Genomic DNA, 21,515 nt, shown 5'->3' on the forward strand with positions numbered 1-21,515 from the left:
AAAAAGTATGAAGGACATTCCTTAATTTCAAAATAAAAGGCTGCTGTTACCTGGAAAGGGTGTTGGTGATCTTACTCCCACAGTATTTATTTATCTCCTCTTGTGTGCATACATGTGTGAATGAGTGTGTATGTGCTTGTACATGCATGTGTGCATGTGTGCACGCATGTTTGAAAACTTGAGCACAAGCCAGTACCAGTCTTTGGGTTGGCACTTAGGAATTACTTAATTTGGCCACACTTTTTCCTTAGAGATACTCTAACATCCCTGGAAATTATACAGCTGGAAATAGGCTTAAAAAAGCAAGAGAGAGAGGTTTTTTGGTGTTTTTTTTTTGGTGAGGAAGATTTGCCCTGAGCTAACATCTGTGCCAATCTTCCTCTATTTTGTATGCGGGATGCTACCACAGCATGGCTGGAAGAGTAGTGTGTAGGTCCGCACCTGAGATCCAAACCTGTGAACCCCGGGGCTGCCAAAGCAGAGTGCATGAACTTAACCACTATGCCACCGGGCTGGCCCCAAGAAATTATTTTAAGTGACTGAATCCTCTTAGCTTTTCCTCAGTTGCTTGTCCCCATCTGGAAACCCCTCTTTTCTTTCCAGAACCCTCCAGTCAAATCCTCCTTTGTACCCAACTGTCACCCCTGCCCTCTGAGAAGCCTAACCCCATAATCCCAGACCAAAGAAATGTTCTTTCCTTCTTAGAACCAAGCATTTCAGCAAAACAACCAAGTTACACAGACTTGGATTCAAATTCCAGTTCCCCCATTTAAAAGCAACGTGACTTTGAGCATTCTACTTAAATCTCACAGACTCAGTTTACTCAACTTCACAATAGAAATACTAATTAGTAACTTTCTCTGTGGAAGATAGTTTGAGAGGACTAAGTGAAACAATGTATTTTACTTACACCTGGCATGTGGGTATAGCAAACAAAGTGATAACTATTAATAATGGTTTATCCTCCATCCTAACAGTGGAGTCATTCATCAGCTATAATTTATCTTTTGTTTTAGGATTTGATTTTTCATACGCGTTTGCTTTCTTTACCAGAAGAATTTGCGAGCCTTGTCCCTTATTCATCTCTCACAGAACCTAGCACAGTATTTTGTCCATAGTAAATTCTCTTCAGATGTGGGTGGAGATTAAGACACTGATTGACATTAGATTATTCTTTTATGCCGCCACCCATGAGCATGTCGCCATCCTCAAGCATGCTGTTTTCGGGGCCTCTCATCAATGGGACTTTGGAAAACCCCCTTAAGAATTCTGCACCCCATTCTTCTTTGACTCCTGCCTTATGTCCTGTGACTTGAAGTTCAAATCTAAAGGAAGGTGCTCTCTTGCTGCTCAGGGGGTCTGGGCGGCCTCAAGGCTGTCCTGGGAGATAGATGATCTGATCTCAAAGCAATCAGTCAACAGGTCAGTATCTCGGGGAGTGGTAATCAGTGTCAGGTTGGGGTCTGGTCACCAGGAAGTTTCTCGCTAAGTGGTTTTCCAGGTCTGGGGGCCCCCATTAAGGGACTGAGCTCTGTCGCCTTTCTGGGCTTCTAGTCCCCCTCCTTTCCCTCTAATTTGTGTAGCAGGCTCTCTCCTATAGACTGAGTTAATTGCCTCTAGTAGTTAGTCTTGGGTACAAGTAGGATTAATAGTTGGATATTGTGGAGAGGGAGTTGCCTCAACTTTTTAAGTCTTTGAGGGTAGAAAGTGATAAAGAACTAAAATTATCTATAGACGTGTATTATAAATAAGCAAACAAAGAAAGCGATGAAGCTGCCTTTTATTACGGAAGGAAACTATTAGGTTAACTTTATGAAATTGTTGATGTTCAACTGTTTCTGACTCACAAAAAAGGTACACTTCATATCTTCTAGTCTAATAGCCTTGAATATGAGGTTTTGGATTTCTGTTTATTTGTTTATTTTTGAGCTTCTGGATTGCACTAGACATTCAGAATGAAGAGGATGGGATGGGAGGGAGCTTTCAAATCGATTGTCCCAGTATTTGGTGCCTGTGGGTGGAAATGCCATGTGGATTCCTATGCCCAGCCTTTGGAGCCGTAAACAGGATTCGTGAATATCTTCCTTGCATGACATTGCCGATGATCTGGTAATTGTTCCTGATGGAAAGAAGGGGGTATTTCTTTGTGTTTTCTGGCCTCATTGCAGGGTCAGCTCGTCTCATGACTGTGTATGGAGAGTCTCTGGGGTCTGCGGTGTGGTGAAGTCCGCGGAAGCAGGGGCTGTGCCTGTCTTGTTTGTCCTTTCCTCCCCGGTACCTGGTGTGCATTGAAGGAATTGAAGAGCCGGACTCTGATCATCTGGTTGGTTTATTCTTCCTCGTGTGGCCAGTAAACAGCTACCCGAGAGGAACACGTTCATTTCAGTTGCTTCGGGCTGGACTTCATAATTTCACATCAGAAATGTTCCTGCTTCTAGGGATCGCTCCTCCCGGAGTGGAAATTTCACTTCCATGAGCCACAAGGCCACCCATACTGTAAATCTGAGACTGCTTTCTGTACCATTGTGTCTTGGGCTGGTTCCCCCACGATTCTTTCCAGATGTGGAGTGCTTTCAGGTAGTTTACCAGACTCTTTCATTCCGCATCCGCTGTCTGGTTTCGTGTTCCCTCTCCCTCTGAGAAGGAGCACGCTGGTAGTGTCCTATGTATTGTATTCCTGAATCCAGAAATTTCAGGTAACTAAAGGATATAACGTCTCGTTATTTCTGGATTCACTAGCTGATTTTTGCAGCTCTTTGCTCTGTGTGTCTTTTAAATCAACTGCTTAGCAAAGCAGTACTTTAGGGGTATGCAGGTATATGCATAGTTATGTACTTCTAGAATTTGGGCTCTGAAATTAATTTATGATGATTGAATGTGTTCTTGCATCTCTTTTTAGTGTATAGGTTATGATACATTGGTGAAAACTTGCCAAGAACATGGCCACGAGCATTTGCTTTCTCTCCCATTGACACATTCAACAAGTGGTTACTGAGTGTGCATTAGACAGGCTCAGTGTGTTTTCGTGGCAGCATTTTAGCAATTTCTTCCCTGCATGGAGCTGTGATAAATTTGGTTTCACTTCTTTCCCTCACTATATTGAAGTGTGTATTTCTAATCTGTGTCATTTGGCCTTAAGTTATTTCCAGAAAAACATATCCTCCTAGTTTTTAGGTATGAAGCCCCTATGGATTTACAATCTATTTTATTTTGCGTGTTCTCTTACCAAATCTATGACAAGAAGAGAAATGCCGGGACTTTCATTCATTGGGAAGCAACTATGTGTCCATTAAGTTATCTGCTTAAAAAAAATAGGCACCTGGGGCCGGCCCAGGTTATGTAATGGTTAAGTTTGCATACTCCGCTTTGGTGGCCCAGGGTTCACAAGTTTGGATCCCGGGCACAGACCTACACTACTCATCAAGCCGTGCTGTGGCAGCATCCTGTATACAAAGTAGAGGAAGATTGGCACAGATGTTAGTTCAGGGACCATCTTCCTCAAGCAAAAAGAAGAAGATTGGCAACAGATGTTAGCTCAGGGCCAATCTTCCTCACACACAAAAAAAAAGAAAAAAGAAAAAATATGCACCTAAAACATGTCTATCACCTCTTGACCAGCTTCTCAGCAGGCCCAATTCTATACTAAATGATTATTTGATAAAGGATAGTTTGAATCTAGGCTTTCATCAAGGAATGAAAAATGTGAGCAGAAAGGCGATTAGAATGTGAAATGCCCTGGCTCCCGCTGCATTGTGGAGCTCTCCTATGGCTAAAGTTCCTTTTATTAATAAGCACCCTTTGAGGTACCTTTTTAGAATATAGATTATAGAGGTATAATTATTTTTGAAAAAATTGGAAGAGGGCAGTATTTATCGCAATGGCCACGAGATGGCAGACCTAAAATCCAGACTTCTCAAAGAGATTTACGTGGGAAATTGCATCTTTGAGGATGCTTGGAAAGTCATCTGCTTCCCAAAGGAAGACTCTTATAGTCTATCCTGGATTGTTGTTCAGTGCTGTGGCCGGCACAGCACGGGAGAATAGCTTCAGATTGATGGGAATCTGTTTAGCTCTCCTCCCTATTGGGTGTCATGCCTCCCTGCCCCTACGAGAAACCAGCTTTGTGCCCGGCCACTACGGTCACCCACAGCACACTCAAGCTCCCACTCTGTGTTTCCTTCCCCCTGTGCAGAAGCACAACTGCCTTTTCCTTTCCCCTGAATAGGAACTCTCTCAAAGAAGCCACTTTCAACAAAATCAATTTTTTTATATTTCTCTCTACAAAGGTTTACTCCACAGAATCTTAATTTGATTTTCTTTAAATGTTGCATTAACAAAATTCTGGAATGTGCCCCCTTCTGCTCTTACAGCAGTGACATGACAATCTGTTTTGTTTTTCATTATAATTTAGCCTATGGGACTATTCTATTCCATATAAACATAAACAAAGGGAAGTTTGATTTAACACAAAAATTTCAAATTAAGAAGGGAAATATTTAGTTCAAAATACAGGAGAGCAATTTGCCTCTCTGTGCAAAGACTTACTAACAAATCTTAGTAGCCTTAAATATACAATAGGAGGAAAATTAAAATATACCATCTTTGGGGAAACTTACATACATGCACACATGCACACACACATACATCTCACCTATAAGAACAGAGTAATTGATCAGATGCCTTGAAGGCTAAGCCTTGAAGGCAGTGACCTATTTTCTGGCAGTTGTACGTTTCCAATGGAAAAGTTAATGTGATGAGGCAAGTCTCTTGACAGTAACTGATCATCCATGGACAATAGGTTTAATTTAGGTGGATGCTGGGCAAAGCTCCGGCCCACAGTGAAGTCCAGATGTATTTAGTTTTCTTATTATCAATCATCAATAACCCTTCCAGGGAGTCTGGTTGGGTGTATTTTACATAGAAAGCTACCTTGGCAGAATTAAATGGTTAACAGAGAAGCCTTCTCATCACTGAATGGGAAAAACAGGAATGAATGAGCATAATCAAACATTGTATACTAAAGCCTGAGGTGCTAGTGGGTCCTGGAGTCCCTTCGTTTCACTTGCCCTTCCTGCCTTCCAAATGTACCACTTCTTCTAAAAGTTTCTTTTTAATGGAAGAATTTTCGTCTTGAAGTTGTTTGACTTTGGTGAGATTTTGCACTTGACCTTGACTTTTAAAAGGTCACTTTTTAGAATACGTTTCCATTTCTCATACTGGGTGAAGTCCCGCAGAAGTCTTGTCCACTTCTGTGTGTCCTTTTCTTTTCTGTCAGTGTTGGTCGAATAATACTAAACAGTTATTGACCAAGTTGGACCTGGCTGGCTGGGATGCAGCTCTTCCATGATGAGCAGATTCTTCTCCCGACTCGAGCTGTTTTCTGCTTTAGGTTTGTTTGCAAAACAGACATCAGCTCGTGAAAGTCAAAGTTGCAGCTTAACAGAAACCAATTTCAGAGAGTATATGTTGAATTTAAGAGATTTATTGGCATGTTTAGATACGTTTCCTACAAAGTGGAGCCCGGTAGAAAATAATGCAAAACTTTTGGACCTTTACCTTTGGTGGTGTCCGTGTTATGTGATAAGGAGTATTGTAACATTTGTGTGGTCGTGGCAGACACTGAACAGAATCTTTACATGCATTACCACATTTAACTTTCACAACGATCCGAGAGAGAGTGACTGTTATCCTTCTTAGTTCAGTTATGAGGAAATCTACATTTCAGAGATGTAAAGTAACTTGCCCAGGGTCACAGAAACAAAAGCTATTGCTGAGATTCAAACCCAGGAATATTCAATTCCAAAGCTTAGGTGCTAAATCAGCACCTTAATCAAATCTTAAGGACTTGAGTGATATTTTATTTGTGTAAGTTTTAAAAAAAAATCACAGTAGGCTCAGGTAATCAAAAGAAGTAATTTTTTTTCATCTCTCCATTGTTTTGTATGTGTGTATGGATCAGGCACACAGTAATCGGTAATACCTCACACACATCCTCTCCCAGGACCTGGACAGTGGTTACTCCGATCCTTCATCGTCAGTTTTGGAAAGGGATGGGAATGGAGAGAATGATTTAGGATGGGGGCAGCAGCTCTTCATGGCACTTGTCCTCCTCTGGCCTTGGGCCTTTTCCGTATGGGAAAATCAGTTGGCCTCAGACTCACCAATACTCCTATGGTAGCAAGATGCCAGGAGGTGCCAGCATTTACCATCCTAATGTCCTGAAGCACACAGTGTTGCCACTTTAGAGCTTCCTGGTCCAGTTGCTCTTGGAGCATGGGCCAGCTGCTTCCCTGGGTCACGCCCTGAGCAAGGAGTCGGGTAGAAGCTGGTGCACAGAGCAAAGAACTTCCCCAAGACTCCATGGCCCCTGTGTTAGGAAATTCCAGTCGTGTGCTATTAGGTTTCAAAGACAAAATTTTTCGTAATTGGAGTAAACTATTTCTTGAGGTCAGTTTTCGGTGGGCGACAGAGAGCGAGCTGCATTAAGGAATCTGGGCTGCCACAGCCTGGCCTTTACAAATTTGGTCTGTTCTTTGTCCTTGCTGAAACTCGTGGTTATTCAAATATATCTTACCCTGTGGGCCCCACCTCATGCGAGCAGCTTTGCTTTCTGCGTGGGCCTTTCTGCATACGCAATACATCATTTTACTGGTGAGTAGTGTTGATATTATTTGATATCAAAAGGATTTTCTCTTTCAAGATGCCACTTGAAAATACAGCTTTTATAATTTAGGCAAATAAGCATCTATCTCCAGGGTTGGTCACAGCAAACTTCCACCCACCCTTACCCCAGGGGTGAGAGAGAGGCTGTTTTGAACAGGATCTTTCGTCACCGTCTGTCTTAAGTCACCTCCTACTGAACTTACGGTTGAAGATTCAGGGTCATGAGGGAAAGAAAACAGTAATTAACTGGAAAAAGTTGATTGAGCAGAATTTTTTTTTTTTCCCACAGTATGATTAGAACATGACTGCGGGCTGAGCACCATACATAATATAGGCTCTCCCGTGTATGTCATTATCCAAACATTTCTTAATGGAATGCATTTTTTTAAGTATCTGCTTTTGTAATTGAATGTGTTCCTAAAGATGGGTCAGCTAACCAAAACAGAGTCCGCAAGAAAAAAATGTGTTAATGCTCCTCCCCCCATCCAATTTATAACAGTTCCTAATTGCCCTGCCTCATTTACAACTCCTAAAATTAATTTTAGACCCTTTCTCAGAGCTCAAGTCATCATTACTAGAACGACAGAACAGGGAGTGAAATAGAAATGTTTATAAAGCTCCCTTTTAAATCGACTGTGATAAGTGACGTAGTGATGTATTATCATCAGAGGATTCTGAGCTCTCTTTGTGAAGGTTAGCCACAGGCAACACTCAAAAGAAGGCATTTATCTTGGCAGGAGACGCCCTTCACTCCTCTTTTGTTTTATTCCATCAAGGATTTTTTTTTCAGGGGGGCTAAAACCATTTTTTTGGTGTTTTATTAGCTGTATCTTGACTACCTCCTACAAACTGAATGACAGTTTAGGGTTATTAAATGTGTTCTCGCGCATATTTTTATCCATTGTTAACCCTGACTAAATGCGTGCGAGGGCACAGCATTCCCCCCTTTTTTACTCCATTGTTGCCCATATTTGTTAAAGAAATTATTCCCCTTGACGTTTGTTTAGGCTGCACTTTGATAAAATGCTGTCTATGGTCCACTTTCTTAGCTTGGCATTCAGCAGGCTCATAGATTTATTTCTCTTTGCATTATCTTATCTTCCTTTCTAGCATATTTGGGCTTCCTTTTCATATTTTAAGCTACATTTTGGGGCATAGACAGATCACCTTAGTAATTGTATACTGGAGCATTGCAGTGTTCTAAAGATAATTTGCAAGCCTTTGGCATACGCTTAACCCCGCTGACTGTCTGAAGATGAAGATATGTGTTCTTTGCGTGTTGTCTGTGAAGAAGCATAAAGGACAGATGCAGCGCTGAAGGTGATTTCAGGCACTGACGGGACAGTAACAATTTTTGAAGTAATGTAAATCTGGCCTCGAATCTAGAAGGTGCTTCACCTGAGGGGGAAATAATGAGGATTTTTCTTTGCCTTTCCAATTTATATCCAATGTCTTGTCACTAGTGTACTCTTTACGTTTGAGTCTTTTTGAAAAGATGAAGACGTAAAAGCAGCCTCGGAACTGCAAATGTTTGTTTTCCTGGTTTTTGAAAGGCTGAATCAAAATTCCCTGTTGGAAAAAAAACCACAAACGTTTAATCTAAGCTTCCTAATTTATTGCAATGTTTGCCATTTTCTCAAAACAGGCCTCTGTATTTTTAGTAAAGTATTTGTCATTGGGTGCATTAAGTGACTGTATCAGCAAACTGGCTTATGGGAAGTGTAAAAGTGTGGAATCTGGTGTAGGGCTGGCAGAGGAAGTTAATCTTTAAGAAAACTTGTGCTCGGTATCCCTCACCCTCAAAAAACCTTCTGACTTTTAAAGTAGGAATAATGAAAACCCATAACCATGCAGAATTAGCTCACAGTGATTAAATTAGTAGTTAAAACGTATCAGTTTAATGAAAAGTTATTTTAAATTCATTTTATAAAGCTTATTGCTTTAAAAATATATATATAATGGCTCTGTCAGCCTAGAATTAGAGTTTGCTTTGCTTTGCCTGGCATCCTTGTACAAATAGGTAATGGCCAGATATAGCCTTAACATATTCAGAACATCTTTCTAAATATCCTAAAGTGTGAAATGTTCCTGTTTTTCTAGTTTTATATATTTTTGTTATTTTCTGCCAGTTACACTTTAGTTTAAATAGACTGGAATTATTGAATGTTGATTTCAATCAAGATATTTTAGGAGAAATTGTCATTAATTTATGGCCAATATTTAGATGAGGGTTTCAAAATATATATAATCCTTGTTACACTAATTTTATTCAAAGTTCTGTCATTGTGTAATACCAGCACTTATAAAACAGATTTGTTAGCCAAAAGCTAACAAAAATTTTAAAATATAATAAAGAAAAAGTTACAAAGAACAAAATAGGTTTTGAAGTGATGTTAATGTTGATGAATGGTTTTAAATGTATATCTTTATATAAACGATTTTAAATGTATTTTGAAGTTTAATAGTTAAGAATAACTACATTTGGGGCTGTATTTAGTGATAACATCTATAGAGAATTGAGTTGATATATGTTTTCCTCTGGTTGACAAAACTGAGAGTGAGAGATTTATTTATTAGGATGTTTGATGGTGTTATAAGAGGAGAAATACATGTTAAATTCTGAAAAGCCTAAATTATATAAAATATAAATTTTATATATAAAATGATAGAGGAAAAGGAGTTTAGAAGGGACATTCTTTACATTGATGATGACTTTTAGCAGTTATTAAAGCTGTGTAATTCTGAATTTTGACCTAGAGGAGGAAAACGAGTTAAAAAAGGCCATAGGACATAGCGACATAAAAGTGGACCTAGGGAGCCTAGTTAAGAGATTGTTGCAATTGTCCAGGTAGGAGATGATCTAGATTATACCAGATGTGAGCGTATGTGAAACTCTGCATGTGTGCACTTACCTGTGCGTAAAGAGGGAGAGGGACAGAGACATAAACACCTTGATGGGAAAATGAGCACATTTCACATATGCCAGGTATTTGAAGCAGATACCTGCAGTTTATTTGGTGACTGAAAAGCTTCCTTTATAATTTTTTAATGTTTGCTGTTAAGATATTTTGTGGGAGGGAAGGATAAGGCAAAAAGGTATAGACAGAAAAAAAATAGAAACTAGTGTATCCATTCCACCACCATGAGATAATGACTATTAGCATTTTGGTATATTTCCTTCCCATTTTTTTCTATGAATATAGTTTTATGTCTTGAGAATCTTATTGTATATACATTTGCATGTCAAGAACTGTAAAGGGTCTGAGATTTTCCTTATTGGCATGCTAACAGTCTACTGCCTGTTATGCTAACACGGTAACTGCCTCAGTTTCATGAATGGAGGCAGATGACCAGAGACTTTTGGATCAGAGACAAAGGACTTTATTGCTCAAAGTGCAGAGAACAGCATCCACATGTTTATGTCAAGTCCCCTTTCCCCGAGTCCCATGGAGGCAGGGAAGATAGGCCCGGTGAATAGCTGCACATGCGGTGGGTTGCGTTAAAAGAGAGCGACCCTGAGTTTAGGGAACCCGAATCTTTTATAATGGGCAGTAACACGCCTGCCCTTTGTTCTGGAGAAAGGCACTATTATACAGGGCAGTAAGCATGTCTACCCTTTGATCCTAAGGGAGATATTGCCTTTGTCTTCCAAGGCTATTCTCTATACAAACATTCTTGAAAGATTATGAGAAAAGAATATAGTGCCTTTGCTTGTAAAATGTGCAGAAATGCGAGACTCATGGAGAGTTCTCTCTCAACAAACATAATTGTTATCACATATCATTGGGTTCTTTTCATGAGCATTTTAAATGGCTGCATATAGCTCTAAAGAGTGAATTATAGGGATAAGCATAATTTACTATCAATCCCCAGTTTTACTAATAATGATCTTTACATCATTTCCATTAAAAAAGCTTCACTTGACTATTTCAATTTTGGGAGGAGTGGGGTGAAATATTGGATTTACCATGGGTATGTGGTAGCTAAGTTGGAGTACATAGCACATGGGCTTTCCCTGATTTGAAGTCCATGCAGTCTCTTCGGCTTGGCCTTATGTATAAAAATCCACTAGCTCTGAACGGCAAGGATGTCTATTGTCTCAAGATGTTATCCAGAAGGAGACAGGCTCTGTGAAGCTTGATATTAACCCTGCCGTTGGTAGTCCGGGCTGCACTGGTTTTCTTCTGGCAAGTGGAGATATTTCCTGACATGTCTGCTGCTCACATGTCTGACTGAGCCTTAGACAGAAGCTCCTACTGCCTGGCATTAGTGGGGCCCAGAAAAGTCCATACAAATCCCTGCAGTGAAGAGTGGGAAAACCTGAGATCCAAATAATGACCATCTTGTCTAAACATCTGGAGGGAGCCTGGTCTGGTGATGGGGATTAAAGAAAGACAAAACAGGATCATGACCAGGTTTTAGTCCTGGGACTTATGTGCAAAGAAAGTACCCAGTATGGAGGCTTTCCTGGGGCTGTGGGAACTTCTAAGATATCTAGAATGTTGCAGAAGTGACACACATAGTTGGGAGAAGATTTCCTCAGTGGAAAGAGGACTAAATGAAAGATACCAGGAGAGCCATTTGCTAGTCAAAAATGGTCCCCCAAAGTTCCAGGTTAAAATTTGCAATAGATGTTGCCAGAATATTAGATTGTGAAATGAGAGGAGGCAGCTTTAATAATTTTCTGAGTAAGCAATGATCAGAGATTAAGCAAGAGTCAAAACATTGTAATTTTTTAAAAATGAGAGTACGAGTTGTACAGTAGTGTCTTCAAAGGTTTTTTAAAAATTTTTTGATTAATTTTTTAATGGAGGTCACATTGGTTTGTAACATTATATAAATTTGAGGTGTACATTATTGTATTTTGTCATCTGTATGGACTGCATGCTGTTCACCACTAGTTGCCATCCATCACCATACACATGTGCCCTTTACCCCTTTCACCCTTCCCCCCCGCCCCTTCCCCTCTAGTAACCACCAATCTGTTCTCCTTATCTATGGGTGTGTTTATTTATCTTCCACATATGAGTGAAGTCATACAGCAATTGTCTTTCTCTGACTTATTTTGCTTAGCAGAATACCGTCAAGGTCTGCCCATGTTGTCACAAATGGCAAGATTTCATCTTTTTATGGTTGAGTAATATTCCATTGTATATAGATATATAAAACATATCTTCTTTATCCATTCATCCATTGATGAGCACTTAGGTTGCTTCCAAGTCTTGGCTATTGTGAATGATACTGCAGTGAACATAGGGGTGCATATATCTTTTCAAATAGTGTTTTCATGCTCTGGATACATACTCAGAAATGGAATAGTTGGATGATATGATATTTCTATTTTTAATTTTTTGAGGACTCTCCATACTGTTTTCCATAGTGGCTGCACTGGTTTGCATTCCCACCAGCAGTGTATGAGAGTTTCCTTTTCTCCACATCCTCCCCAACACTTGTTATTTCTTGTCTTTTTTTTTTTTGCTGAGGAAGATTAGCCCTGAGCTAACATCTGTTGCCAATCTTCCTCTGTTTTTGCTTGAGGAAGATTAGCCCTGAGCTATCTTCCATGCCAGCCTTCCTCCACTTTACATGCGGGTCGCCGCCACAGCATGGCTGATGAGTAGTGTAGGTCAGCACTCAGGAGCCAAACTCGTAAACCCAGGCCACCAAGGTAGAGCATGCTGAACCCAACCATTACGCTACAGGGCTGACCCCCCTTGTCTTTTTAATAATCGCTATTCTGACAGGCATGAGATGATATCTCATTATAGTTTCAACTTGCATTTCCCTAATAATTAGAGATATTGAACATCTTTTCAATGCCTGTTGGCCATCTGTCTATCTTCTTTGGAAAAAATGTCTGTTCATATCCTCTGCCCATTTTTTGATCGGGTTGTTTGTTTTTTGTTGTTGAGTTCTTTATATATTTTGGATATTAACTGCTTATCAGATATGTGATTTGTAAATATTTTCTCCCAATTAATAGGTTATCATTTCATTTTGTTGGTGGTTTCCTTTGCTGTGCAGAAGCTTTTTAGTTTGATGAAGTCCCCTTGGTTTATTTTTTCTTTTGTTTCCCTTACGCGAGGAGACGATATTCAAAAAGATACTGCTAAGACTGATGTCAAAGAGTGTTATTGCCTATGTTTTCCTCTAGGAGTTTTATGATTTCAGGTCTTACATTTAAGTCTTTAATCCATTTTGAGTTAATTTTTGTGTATGATGTAAGCTAATGGTCTACTTTCATTCTTTTGCATCTGGCTGTCCAGTTTTTGCAACACCGTTTATTGAAGAGACTTTCCCTTCTCCATTGTATGTTCTTGGTTCCTTTGTCGATAATTAGCTGTCCATAGATGTGCAGGTTTATTTCTGGGCTCTCGATTCTGTTCCATTGATCTGTGTGTCTGTTTTTGTACCAGTCCCATGTGGTTTTGAGTACTATAGCTTTGTAGTATATTTTGAAATCAAAGTGTGTGATACTTCCAGCTCTGTTCTTTTTTCTCAGGATTCCTTTGACTATTCGGGGTCTTTAGTTGTTCCATATATATTTTAGGATTCTTTGTTCTATTTCCATGAAAATGTTGTTGGTCAAAAGTTTTTTTAAAGTACAAAGTGAACTTATTTATTCCTTGAACAAACATTTTTGACACTCACTCTGTACTCAGTGCTCTTCTAGAAACTGGAGAATTGGTGGTATATAAGACAAATGCGGTTCCAGTTTCAGAGAGTGTCAAGTCTAGCAAACAAACAAATAATAAGTGTCTAAGATCCTTTTAAATAGTGATGAGTTCTATGAAAAAAGTGTAATGTGACAGGCCAGTGGCTTGGGAATGAGGTAGAAAGTGGGGAGGCACTGCCAGGGGGAGCAGCTAAAGAGGGCTTTTCTGTGGAGGATGCATTTGAGTTGAGACCTGAAGGATGAGGAGCTGAATGAGGCAAAGGCACTCCAGGCAGAGGGAAATGAAAAGGAAAAGTTTATGAGGTGAGAATAAGTGTAACATACTCAAGGACTAGGAAAGATTTCAGGAACAAAATGTACTGGAGCCTAATGATTGAGGAAGGAGACGGGCAACAAGATGATCTCAAAGAGGTGATCAGGGCCAGTAGGTATAACGAGTTGCAGGCATCAGTAAAGGGTTTGAATTTCAAGTCTAATCGGTGATGCAATGAATTTTTCATGCAGCAGAACGGTGAAATCCAGATTTATAATATGTTTATTGATTAATTTGGTCTCTGTACCAAGGAGACCAATGTCTACAAGAGAAGATGCTAGTGGTTGGGAGAACTTTGGTAGCAGATCAGTCTGGATAAGGGATGTATTTAGGAGTAAAACCTACTAAAGTTGTTGATGGATTGGCTCTGGGTGGAGAAGGAAGGAAAGGAATCATGGATGACTTCTAGGTTTGGGGCTTGGGCTACATAGTGGATGGGGGTGTAATTACTGAGATAAGGAAGACTGAGGAAGGAATGGTTTTCAGTGAAATGACTGGAGAGCACCACTAATTGCATTGAAAATGGAAAGGGGATCCTAGTAAATATCTCTACCTGCCTTCAAAAGAAAATCTTACATGAAAAAATAATACTTGGTAGTGAAATTGCTGCTCTGTTTTATTGGATTGTCCTGGAGTACCTTGAACCTTATTTGGCAAATGGATGGATGGATGGATTACTAGATAGACGAATGGGTAGACGGATGAAAGTGTGTTAGAAGTGAATGTTCAGATTGATTCCCTCCATTTCTTTTTTTATTTTAAAGATTGGCACCTGAGCTAACAACTGTTGCCAATCTTCTTTTTTTTTTCTTCCCAAAGCCCCCCGGTACATAGTTGTATATTCTAGTTGTGAGTGCCTCTGGTTGTGCTGTGTGGGACGCCGCCTCAGCATGACCTGATGAACGATGTCATGTCCATGCCCAGGATCCAAACTGACGAAACCCTGGGCCACCGAAGCGGAGCTTGAACTTAACCACTCAGCCACGGGGCGGCCCCAGCTCCGTCCATTTTTAATATGCAGCTGTGTCTATGAAGCCATCAAAAGATTGCTGTCTCAGAGGACACAGCGTTTGGCTCTCAGGGATTCTGAACCAAACTACTTTGTTCATTCTGAGAGTCAGGGAGGTATTTGTCTTAAACATTGTCCATAATTCCTTCCCATTGAGACAGCACTCTGTGGCTCACTTTAACTATAAATGCCCTTTTTTTTTTTAATTTGACTCTATAAAATAGATCACAATAATTTTTATTTTACCAGACAGGAAGCACTGCTTGCTGCCATCAGTGAAAAAGATGCAAACATTGCCTTGCTGGAATTGTCTGCCTCCAAAAAGAAAAAGACGCAGGAAGAAGTCATGGCCCTCAAGCGGGAGAAGGATCGCCTAGTGCATCAGTTAAAGCAGCAGGTGGGGCCTCCTGCACCAAAGGTGTGTTTTGCTGGGTTTGGGGCCTTGGGTGCTTTCTCTGGGTTTAGCCGCTCTTCATTTTCCCACGTCCATCCTGCGGGCTCAAGCAGCTAAAACCAGGTAGGAGTGAAATGGCCTGAGTTGTTGCTGGGACACCATTTTACTGCTTTTCTGTGTTTATGTGCATGTGCCTGGGCTTGTGTGGTTTACAACCTCTGCTGTTTTCCTTTCTTTTGTATTAGCATCGTCTCCCCAGAAATAGCTCTCAGCTCTCTTCCTTCCAGTGGACTTTGTATGACTTCTGACTAAATCCTAGAAACTATGAATTAAATTCTGGGCACCTTCTTTCCCGTTGGACCTTTTATCTTCTGTCTTGCTCACTTTCTATATCCTATAAATGACTCCGCTCATCCAGTTCTTCAGATTTCTTTCTCCCCATACTTCCAGCTTTGGTTTTTCAACTATTTCCTCCAGGACTTTCGGCTGAGGAACATCTCCCAGCCCCTAGCACTGCCAAACTGTGCTTGGGGACTTCCCTGGCCATTATTTAGTCAAATTTTTTTTTTTTACCTCTTTACCCAATTATCCTGTTTGTCCCTCCTCTCTAGTTCACTGTATTTCTTCTGAGGGAAAAGGAAGAAGGGATAAAGTCCTAACTTGTGTAGAAAGTTCTTTGCTTTCTAGATGTTTTCTGGATGTGGCTTAAATGGAACTAATTGCACCTGAAGCATATTGCAAAATCATCCCTGAAATCTTCAGTTATTGTTTCTCCTCCATATATAGCTTGGGGCTTTTGGAAGCAATGGTTGAAGATATTCACTCAGATTATAGCCTCATTATGAAACCAATTCAGCAGATACTATGGTTCAATGGTCTGTGGTCTCACAAGGTGGCTGCCACATATTTGCTAGGGCCACATGTGGCTCTGAAGCTCTTTAAATGTCACATAGTACCACTCGGAGTATGTCCACATCGATTTCCACCCCCAGGACTGACTCCCTGCCTACTAGGGTGATCTGGTCTGAGCGCAGTGTGCAAGGTGAGTGGAAAGGAAGCCTGAAGGCGTAAGCTCCCTCCCCTCCCTCCCCTCCTAAGAAAGGAAAAGGCATCCTTTGGCCTGAGCCAGAGTCCATTCCTTGTGGAGCTGCCTTGCTGAGAGAGACCACTGCCATGCCTGGGCGCCCTCTTCTGCAGAGGGAAGGTCCCAGTCCCTGCCAGACATTGGGGTCATTCCACAGAGCGGCTTGCCTCGCTGGCGCTGGCCCCAGGGGTGGGGGTCACTTACACCTGACCTCTTCGTTTGGGGCTGTGCATCTCTTACACTGGATTTTCCACCCACTTGGCCACAGAAAGTCGAGATGAGCCTCCTTCTTTGCTTCCTCCTAATTCCTTCCCTGTGAGCCCTGCACCCTCCTCTCCTGCACTTTACCATTGCAGCTTTCTCCCACAGGTTTATAGACCTAGGAAACAGCCCCCAAGCTTGAATATACCATGCCCTTGTGATGCTGGCTACAGCCCAGATATTACGGCCAAGTACCACGGGTCCAGCTACGATGCATACATGATCCAAAGCTCTCAGGTCAGTCAGCTGCTAAGGAGACATTCGCCCCCGCCACGGGGGGTAGGGGTACATAAGAGCTACAGCCTCTCTGGACCTTCACCTCTTTTGATGATTTCCAGTATTAAGTGGCCATAAAGTCTGGGACCATAGGTAATGGCATCATATTTTGATTTGTAATGTAATTTCATTTATTGTGTATTTGCCAATGGTTCCAGACTCTGTGGCCACCCTACAGGGCCAACTCTTCTGAAATGGCCTGGCATTGCTGCAAAGCCAAGGCTGCCCCAGAGGCCTTACTGTCAGGCATAGTGAATTATATTTTTCTTTTTGTCTCTTAGATACTTTGTCCCCAAATTGCCTCTACTTTTCCCAATAAGGAATTTTTTTTGAGGCTGCTTTTTTTCTTTCTCCGCATCATGAAAATGCACTCCTGGATTCCAGGAAGGATTGAGTGTAGCCCTTCAGTTTGCTCCTGGGAAACTGCACAAAGCCTTCATTATTTGCGACAGGCTTGGTTTTGGGTATCATGGGGCACATTTGGGAAACCCCAGCCATGCAGAGTTAGGCTCCCGCCTGGGCTAAGGCAGAGTCTGAAGGCCTGTTGTGGAAAAAGAGGCAGCGAAGAAGGAGGATGGGCTCCTTGGTGATTTAGATTTAAAACTTTTCCCCCACACACTAGCAGCCACAAAGCAAGAAAGAGCACATGCATATATGTGTCCAGTTGCAAATGATAAAGATTCTAAGAATAATGATTAGTTTGCATATAAAAGCACCCCCTTTTTATTGAGTGTTTACTCTGTGCTGGGATGTATATCCAGTGTCCCTTGGGGATTTTGTCCCACAGTCCTCACGGCAGCCCTGTGGTGTGGGTGACAGGAATCTCTCCCTTTTCTAAGGGGCATAACTGAGACTCAGAGTGTGCAATAACCAGCTCAAGACACACAGCTGATCAGCAATAGAGCTTGGGTTTCAGATAGTCCCCCTGAGTCTACAGATGCCCCACCAGGTTCAGGATGGAATTCATAGTGACAAGCGGAAGGGGATTCCACAAATTGTGAGGTCCTTTCTCTTTGCAAACCTGAAGTAGATGCCAAAATGCCCATTTAAGAATGTTCTCCAGCCATTTACAAAGAGTGGATTCTGCCTAAAGCTCTTAGACTTGGGCTTTTTGATCACATCAATGATTACTAATACTTTCGCGCTCTCACCATGTGCCAGGCATGCATCTAAGGGCTTTACATACATTAACTCATCAACTCCCAGCAAAACCAAAGATGCTCTTGTAGAGAAGGAACCAGAGGTGCCTTGCTCATGCTTCACAGCTGGACCCACCATGATGCTTGCAGAGGTCCTTTGCCACACAACCATTAATGGATTTTGCAGATGCCATCTAGCATTGGACTGTTCAGGGTGAATCTCATTTGAGCACTTGTTAGCTGTGTGATCATGGGCAGGATACTAAACCTCCCTGAACCTCAATTTCCTCATCTGTAAATTGGGTTAATAATCTAGTTCAAAGGGTTGTTGTGAGGTATAGTGTGTACAAAGAGCTTTGTATGTACCTGGCACACAGTTGGTGTCATATACGTATGAGCTGCTATAACTGCTACTACTGCTAATTGATTTTATCACTACCAACCCTCAGAGGTAATTTGATTTTGATTTCGTCGTTGCTGTTTTTCACAAGCCTGGGAGTCATAGCTCATGGAGAACACGCTCTTGAACTGTGGGAGAAAGAGCTGACAGGTGTTGCTACCTTAGCTCTCCTGGTCCTCCCTCCCTTAAAGCCCAAGCACTTGGGGAGCAATGAACAGACATGTCAGGAACCCTAGATCTCAGCTCCCAGCCTACACTGAAGAGGCGCATAGTGCTTATTGAACTTGCTTGGTTTGTGTATGCAGCCCATGTAGACGTCAGTCTGAGAGGGCACCCCTGGGAGGGCGAGTTCCAGACCTCAGTTGTCATCACCTGCATGACTGACTCAGGAAAGCAGAGCTCTTTCAGGTGCCCAGGCCAATGGTAGAGGAAGGCACCGGGTCTAGGTGTTCACCTGCTCAATGTTCTTTGAAGATGCTGAGGCAGACTGGCTCATGGAAGATGCTGTCCTCTTCAGGCTGCCTTTTGAGCTCATCTCATCTTATGTGGAAGGTTTCTCCATAGCCCACGCCATTCCCAATGACTGAACATGAGTAGCTTATTCCCCACAATTATTGTATTTTACCAAGCACATAGTAGGTACTCAATAAATATTTTTTTGTGTGAATGAATGCACGATTGCCACATGGCAGGGTCTATGCCAAGTGCTTTATGTATACATAAGTTTACAAATATTGTCTCACTTTTTCCTAACAACCAACCAATGTATTGCATACCTACTATGTGCCAGGCTCTCTGCCAGATGCTGTAGATTCATCCACAACAGATATTTTACCTGCTCCAATGAGGAGAACATCATTCTTATTTTTGAGTTGATCAAACCAAGGCTGCAAGAGACCAGATGACTCAACTACCATCATACCTGGCAGTGCAGGGTTGGGCCCCTGTGCTGTTGGAGTGCTGACACTTTGCGCTTAGCTAGACTGAATACTGACTCCCCAAAGCAATGCTGTGAGCCATGGATTAGCCCCCACACCTAATAGATGTCATCAGAGAAGCCAAGTTCCAATCCCTCAGCCTGTGGCTCCCAAGCTGCCCAGGGGCACGAGAGTAAGAGGGGATGGGTAGCTTGGTGAGACCGAGTGCCATATTGGAATTCAACTCAAGAACTATTCACTGAGTGCCTTCTGTGTGTTAGAATGCTAGGGTTTTTTGGAATACATCAGTGACCAAAATAGATAAAGACACCTTCCTCATGGAGCTTACTTTTTAGTGGAGTTGGCGGGGGGAGCATGGAAGAGAAAGGCAATAAACCATGAACGTAATAAATAAATAGAAAAAGAAAAATACAGACCAGTATAAGGGAGAACAGGAGTAGCAGGGTAGGATTGAGGACCTGGTGACAATGTAAAATAGGGTAGGTTGACAGGATGGGCTTCATTGGGAAGGAGACATTTGAGCAAAGACTCGAAAGAAGTGACAGAGTGAACCCTGTTAGATACCTAGGGGAAGAGTGTTCCTACAGAGGGAGTAGCCAGTGCAAAAGCCCTGAGGCAGAAGTGTCGTGGTGTGTTTGAGGAATAGCAGAGAGACTACTGTGGCTGGAGTGGACAAGGAGGTCAAGAGGCGAGCTGTCAGAGCAGAAATGGGGTTGGGGGTAGGCTATGTAGGACACTTGTGCAGGATCTGCTAAGAGTGGTATGTTCTGGAGCAGAAATTCTCTGCAGTTAGGAAGCAGAATACACCAGCCATGCAGCCTTAGAACAGAGAGGACTCTCTCAGGTCCCAGTCAGAGTGCCCTGTTTACAGTTGCCCTACTGAGCCCAATCTTCAAATCCCCTGGCTTCAGCCTCCAAGGAGTTTCAGTGCTTAGCTTGCATTTTTAAAAAGCATTGCCATTTCCATTTGGAGCCACGAAGAACTAATGCCAGGATTTGCTTGTCATCGTTGATGAGATTTTTGAGTCAGAACATGTAATGTCTGTGCCTTGGAGAAGTGCAACCAGCCTCAAGGCCTGGCCAGAGATTCTCAAACCTAGTGGGCAGAAGCATGACCTTTTCTAAAGATAGATCTCATGATACACTCAACACCCTCCAGCCCTCACTGCTGGAAAACCATCCCTGGCTTCCGTTGCTGGTGGGATAAAGACAAATTCAAGCCAGTGTGCTCTCTGCCTTGTTCATGCAATTCCCTCTGCCTGGAATACATTTTCCTCACCTAGTTAATGCTCATTCACCCATTTAATCTCAACCCAACATCACTTTTTCAGGGAAGCCTTCTGGGACTTTCTCAAGTGGGTCAAATCCCCAATTTGGCATTCCTGTAGAATGTGTAAATCACTTAATTGCACTGTAACAGATGTAATTTTGCACTTGTTTTTGTGATTATTTGAATAGTAACTATCTGCCCTGCTAGTCTGAGCTCTGTGAGGACTGAGAATGTGGCCTCATGAGTTTTTTGTTGACTGTTTATCTCTAGGCCTAGCGCAATTACTAGCACATAGTGGGAATTCAGCAAATATTTGTTGAATGTATAAATGAGTGAGTGAATCACCAGGGTGGCTTATTTAAAAAAGAGACATCGTTGATCAATCATGACTTTAGACAAGACTTTAGACAATCCTCGTAATTCTTCTCACCCCAGTATTGCAGGCAGCCACTACCTATAGGAGTTGGTAGAAGACATGAGACCTGTTTGCCAAATGATGACCACAGAATGGTCCTGTGTCCTTTCTTGCCATTTTGTAAGACTCTTTATAGAGACGCCTTTTCCCTTACTTGAATTATTGACAATGGTGGCCATTTTGAATCTTTCCTCTGGATCTCTTCACTGTATTTTAGTTCAAATCCCCTCCAAATTTGGGGGTTCTTCTTGAATAAAATGTCACTGAGTTTCCAGATGTGGTAGAGGTTACTTGTTGTTATGAAGGGAGCCCCTCCATTTCATCCCTGAAAACTTCTGAGTGTCTCATAAATCAATTTGCCTAGAACTACCTAAACTCCTGCAAAACATCTGTCAAGGGAGCCTGAGAAGGTGATATGAAATGAGTTCAGAAATTCCAACTATGCTTAACAACAAAAGAATCTTTATGACACTCTTCAGGTGTTGACATTTGGGTTGGTTCTAGGCTGAGCACAGTATAAAGGTAAGCGAGCAGTACAAATTAACTTTCTGCTACTTGTTGCATAAAAGAAGATAAAGGATTAATCATAGTTTGGTCATAGACATATAAGTCTATCATATAAGTATAAGAATGCTTTTGTATTCTTCCCAGTTCCATTTCTTCACCAGCACACACCT

General features: G+C 41.7%; 1 protein-coding gene across 31 annotated transcripts in view; it reads left to right on the forward strand.

The window, feature by feature from the left end:
* The window catches only part of ERC2 (ELKS/RAB6-interacting/CAST family member 2), a 904,450-nt gene that overhangs the window by 668,925 nt on the left and 214,010 nt on the right, over positions 1–21,515 (forward strand). For all 31 annotated transcript variants that reach the window (XR_011426862.1, XR_002800567.2, XR_011426853.1 and 28 more), the window contains one exon: positions 14,911–15,058. Coding sequence is in view for 16 of the 31 variants with exons in the window: in XM_070237383.1 (XP_070093484.1) it covers positions 14,911–15,058 (148 nt within the window). In the remaining 15 variants the exon portion in view is untranslated. The remainder of the gene's footprint in view (positions 1–14,910; positions 15,059–21,515) is intronic.

Source organism: Equus caballus, chromosome 16 (genome assembly GCF_041296265.1).
Source record: "Equus caballus isolate H_3958 breed thoroughbred chromosome 16, TB-T2T, whole genome shotgun sequence".
Lineage (NCBI taxonomy): Eukaryota > Metazoa > Chordata > Mammalia > Perissodactyla > Equidae > Equus > Equus caballus.